At 51.9% G+C, this 4,904-nt stretch overlaps 1 protein-coding gene across 1 annotated transcript in view; it reads left to right on the top strand.

Moving 5' to 3' along the window:
* LOC100959582 (dipeptidase 2) overlaps positions 1–4,368 on the top strand; it is a 5,840-nt gene extending 1,472 nt beyond the window's left edge. The window contains exons 3-10 of the mRNA XM_003799431.2: positions 742–871; positions 956–1,097; positions 1,399–1,468; positions 1,575–1,751; positions 2,131–2,215; positions 3,083–3,158; positions 3,778–3,913; positions 4,013–4,368. Coding sequence (XP_003799479.1) covers positions 742–871; positions 956–1,097; positions 1,399–1,468; positions 1,575–1,751; positions 2,131–2,215; positions 3,083–3,158; positions 3,778–3,913; positions 4,013–4,267 — 1,071 coding nt within the window. The 3' untranslated portion in view covers positions 4,268–4,368. The remainder of the gene's footprint in view (positions 1–741; positions 872–955; positions 1,098–1,398; positions 1,469–1,574; positions 1,752–2,130; positions 2,216–3,082; positions 3,159–3,777; positions 3,914–4,012) is intronic.
* The last annotated feature ends 536 nt before the right edge of the window (positions 4,369–4,904 follow it).

Genomic DNA, 4,904 nt, shown 5'->3' on the forward strand with positions numbered 1-4,904 from the left:
TTTTTTTTTTTTAGAGACAGAGTCTCACTATCGCCCTCGGTAGAGTGCTGTGGCGTCATAGATCACAGCAACCTCCAACTCTTGGGTTTAGGCAATTCTCTTGCTTCGGGCTCCAGAGTAACTGGAACTACAGGTGCCCGCAACAGTGCCCAGCTATTTTTTGTTGCAGTTTGGCCGGGGCTGGGTTTGAACCCCCCACCCTTGGTATATAGGGCTGGCACCCTACCCAGTGAGCCACAGGCACCACCCAACAGTTGGCTGTTTTTTAGAGACAGGCTCTCAGTCTTGCTCAGGCTGGTCTCAAACCTGTGAGCTCAGGCAATCCACCTGCCTCAGCCTCCCAGAGAGTTGGGATTATAGGATTATAACCACCACACCGGGCCTCAGAGATACAAATTAATCACATGGGAACTCAGTTACCATGGTGATCCCCAAAGTGCCACGATGTAGATACCAGATGCTGCAGGGCCTGCAGTGAGCCTGCTTGGTGGGCATGAAAGTCTCCGACACCTAGCCATGCATGCCATGTGGCCTCCAGAACCACTGGGTGCTGTGGAGCCCATGAGAAGCCCAGGGAGGGGGCAGTGCCTGTGGCTCAAAAGGGTAGGGTGCCAGCTCCATTTGGTGGAGGTGGCGGGTTCAAACCCAGCCCCAGCCAAAAAATAAATAAATAAAGGGGAAGCCCAGGGAGCCCCAAAGTAGCCCCTTCCCATGCCAACTAATCCCCGGCTTTCTCCCCAGTTCTGGTCGGCCTATGTCCCATGCCAGACTCAGGACAGGGATGCTGTACGCCTCACCCTGGAGCAGGTTGACCTCATTCGCCGTATGTGTACCTCCTATCCTGAGCTGGAGCTGGTGACCTCAGTTAAAGGTAGGTGGGTTGGTGGTGAGTGTTAGGGACTTGACTGAATTAATCCAGCCCTTGAAAGTCATCACCTGACCTACTTGCCTCCAGCTCTGAACAATACCCAGAAACTGGCCTGCCTCATTGGTGTGGAAGGTGGCCACTCGCTGGACAACAGCCTCTCCGTCTTGCGTACCTTCTATGTGCTGGGAGTGCGCTACCTAACACTCACTCACACCTGCAACACACCCTGGTGAGCACAGTGCTGATGTGGACCTACTGGGCAGGGCTCTCCCCAAGGTCATACAGTTGGCCCAGACCAACCTTTCGCCCTGGGATCTGACACTGACCCTGGAGTAGGGAGGGGAGCTAGGATTCTGGGGTTCATAGAACAACACTGGATACCAGCAGGGCCCTTCTGTTCCTAGATACAGCCCACTGTGGGTGTATGCTTTTGCCCCAGAGGGTTGCAGGGATGGAGGATGGGTAGAAACGCTAGGATTTTGTGGCCAAGGCATGGCCACCAGTCAGACTACTTTCTGGCCATTCTGCAGGGCAGAGAGCTCAGCTAAGGGTATTCACCCTTTCTACAATAATGTCAGTGGACTGACCAGCTTTGGAGAGGTGAGACTCCTGGTTCATATTGTACTATAAACAAATGTACACACATTTCCTACAAACATGGACACATGTGCATCCCTAATGCATTCCTCCCAACCTGTCCCTGCAGAAGGTGGTTGAAGAAATGAACCACCTGGGCATGATGGTAGACTTGTCCCATGCCTCGGACGCTGTGGCACAGCGGGTCCTGGAAGTGTCACAGGCACCAGTGATCTTCTCCCACTCGGCAGCCCGGGGTGTGTGCAACAATGCTCGAAATGTTCCTGATGACATCCTACAGCTTCTGGTGAGAAACTCCCCGGCCCTAGAGCCTAAAGCAAGAGGTTCAAACCAGGAGCTCTTGAACCTGAACCCCTACTCCCTCAAACCCCAGGCTGAACATCTTCTTCCCCATAATTCCCCAGTCCCCAGCCTCTGAATTCTTGAATCCAGGATTGGGAGGTTCTAGATGATAAGTATTTTTCTACCCTTCAAAGCCAGTGCCAAGACTTTTCTACACAAAGCGGGGCCTAAATTCTTCCATTCACACAAACCCAGAGAGGTGAATTCTCCTCCCACCCCAGAGGCCAAGGCTGAACACCTTCATTTGGAGGCTCAGAGGCTTAGCAGGCATGTGGTTTGCTGGGGGGGAGGGGAGCTAAGTGTCCATTTGACCATCCCTGCAGAAAAAGAATGGTGGCATCGTGATGGTATCTTTGTCTATGGGAGTGCTGCAGTGCAACCAGTTAGCCAATGTGTCCACTGTGGCAGGTAAGCCCACCCCACCCGCCAGCTCTCTGAACGGTTATGATTTGGACCTGAAGCCTCAGGAGGACCTCAGGACAATCCCAATGGTGTGACCCAAAGTCCACTGATGGATAGATAGTATATAGCACCTTGGTACCACATGGACCTAGAGCAACAGAGTCAACACTGCGATACTGATGGCTGCAAACAAGCCTGGTAATCAGATAGAACGCTCAGGTGCCAACCATCTGCATTGCTGCAGGGGCTACCAAAGCACCTTTCCCCTGCCTCTGGCCAAGGGCCTGGGCAGCCCCTTAAATCTCTGGGGTCTTTGTTAGTTGTATTTTTTATCTCTCATCTTCTACACAACTGGAAAGGAGACCCCCGCCCCAGTCTCTCAAGGAGACTAGAGGCAGGGAAGTGGCCCAAATGGGTTGCCTTGGAGATCCACTTTATTGGGGGTTTTTTTGGGTTTTTTTGTTTGTTTGTTCTTTAGGGACGAAGTCTCACTTTATCACCCTTGCTAGAGTGCCGTGGCGTTACAGCTAATAGCAACCTCCAGCTCTTGGACTTAGACAATTCTCTTGCCTCAGTCTCCCAAGTAGCTGGGACTACAGGCACTTGCCACAACACCTATGAAGCCAGTGCCCTACTCACTGAGCCATAGGCGCTGCCCCTGGAGATCCACTTTAAAACTGAAGTTCATTCTAGAGCCATCTAGAATCAGTTCAGGTCAAATTTCAGGCACCTTAAGTTGCCACACGGGGTGCCAGGCCATGAAGGAATTTGCCTGCATGGCCTACAGGCTGCAAGAAGGGGACTCAGTAGGGTCCAGGCCCAGTGACACCCCTGCCCTGGAAGCCTCACACAGCTAACTCTCCATCCCTCCAGATCACTTCGACCACATCAAGGCAGTCATCGGTTCCAGGTTCATCGGGATTGGTGGAGATTATGATGGGGCTGGCCAGTGAGTGCTTCCTTGTGGCTTATCTTGGGGCTGGCTATATAGTGGTGTGGCCCTCATAGTCACCATGCCCACCATGCTATGGTGTTTTTGGCCATTAGGCCTTGACCCCTGGCATCTCCCCACTGCTAGGGTCAGTTTCCTGGGCTCTCCTGTCCCTCTTCATCCCAGAGGCCCTACTCTAGAACATAATATTTGGCTAAGCCACCAGACAGAGCTCATCTGCCCAACATACGCCCCCACCCTCAGCCCCAGGAGTCCACTTGCTCTGAGAAGACTGTTGGCTGCTGGCCATCTTCTCTGCCCATGGCTAGGACTATGCTTACAGGGTCAGCCCAGTTCCAAACAAAGTTTTCTTCTTCATTTTTTAAGTGGGGGAATTCATTGCATTCAGTGAAAAGCATAGATCTTAATAGTATAATTCAATGAATTTTGACATATTCAAAGAGGTTTGAGGCCACCTTCAAGGATGAACAGCAAGGACAAATACCTACTCTGTCCAAATCTCCATTTCCCCTGTCGGACCAGGGCTGGGGTTTCATGGACTCTGGACTCTGGTACTGAGTCAGGATCAGGGAACCAAGTCTGAGAGCTGCTGTTTGGCTGGCTGGTGGCCACACAGGTTCCCTCAGGGGCTGGAGGATGTGTCCACATACCCAGTACTGATAGAAGAGTTGCTGAGTCGTGGCTGGAGTGAGGAAGAGCTTCAGGGCGTCCTTCGTGGAAACCTGCTCCGGGTCTTTGGACAAGTGGAACAGGTACGCTGGGGTGGGCAAGAGAGTTGCCCAGGGGTCTGAGCAAGTTATGTGTGGAGGGGACAGCTATGGATGTTGCTGAGCTCTAATTTCTACTTCTAGGTACGGGAGGAAAACAAGTGGCAGAGCCCCTTGGAGGACACATTTCCAGATGAGCAGCTGGACAGTTCTTGCCACTCCGTCATCCCACGTCAGCATCAGAGACAATCACTGGTTTCAGACCAGAAATTAACCAAGATTCCAACACATCAGACACCCAAGTTATCCAAGTGGTCATTCTCAAAGTCTTCCCCTGTTGTGGCCCCAGGCCTTATAGTTGTTGTCACCTTCCCAGTCCTTATCGTATGGCTCTGGTGACCTATTCAGTCCTGCCAGTTTCACTATGGCAACTGCAGACACCCCACAACATTCTCCTGTTGTGCAGGCACAAACATTTTTTGAAAATAAAGGTTTTGGACGTGGAACCAGAAGTGAATGTCCTCCTCTGCTGTGAGGTCTGATGACATGGGCTTCCAATGCTGGTGATTGGTGGGGGACACTGCATTTCAGCCACCAGTTGCTCAAGGAAGGCCTCTGGCAGTGTCCAGAGGTGTTGCAGGTAGCTGGACTCAGCGTTGGACAAAGGCAGGGGGTGGATCAGGCTGAAGGAAGGTGGACCTGGCTCTGTGTTCCCTTTGAGTTAGCTCATCACGAGCCACACGCCAACCCACTGACCAACACCTCTGGGTTCTTTCTGGAAATTCTGGTTCAGATCCTCAAGAAGGGGAGCTGCCTAGATCACAAATGACCTTCATTCCTCTTTACAAAGAGCCTAGTATGCCAGGCCACATTAATGGGCCAAAGGTCTCCAAAGGCTGGACTGCCCTGTATATAGGGATCCCACCCCCATCCCTCAGGGACTTCTCTAAGAGGCAAAGCTACTTAGGCATCCACTTATCTTAACTGCAGGCCATGAATGGTAACTAATTGCAACTGAAATAATAATAGCTAATAT

This window comes from Otolemur garnettii, unplaced genomic scaffold (assembly GCF_000181295.1).
Source record: "Otolemur garnettii isolate 467f Iridium unplaced genomic scaffold, OtoGar3 scaffold00151, whole genome shotgun sequence".
NCBI lineage: Eukaryota > Metazoa > Chordata > Mammalia > Primates > Galagidae > Otolemur > Otolemur garnettii.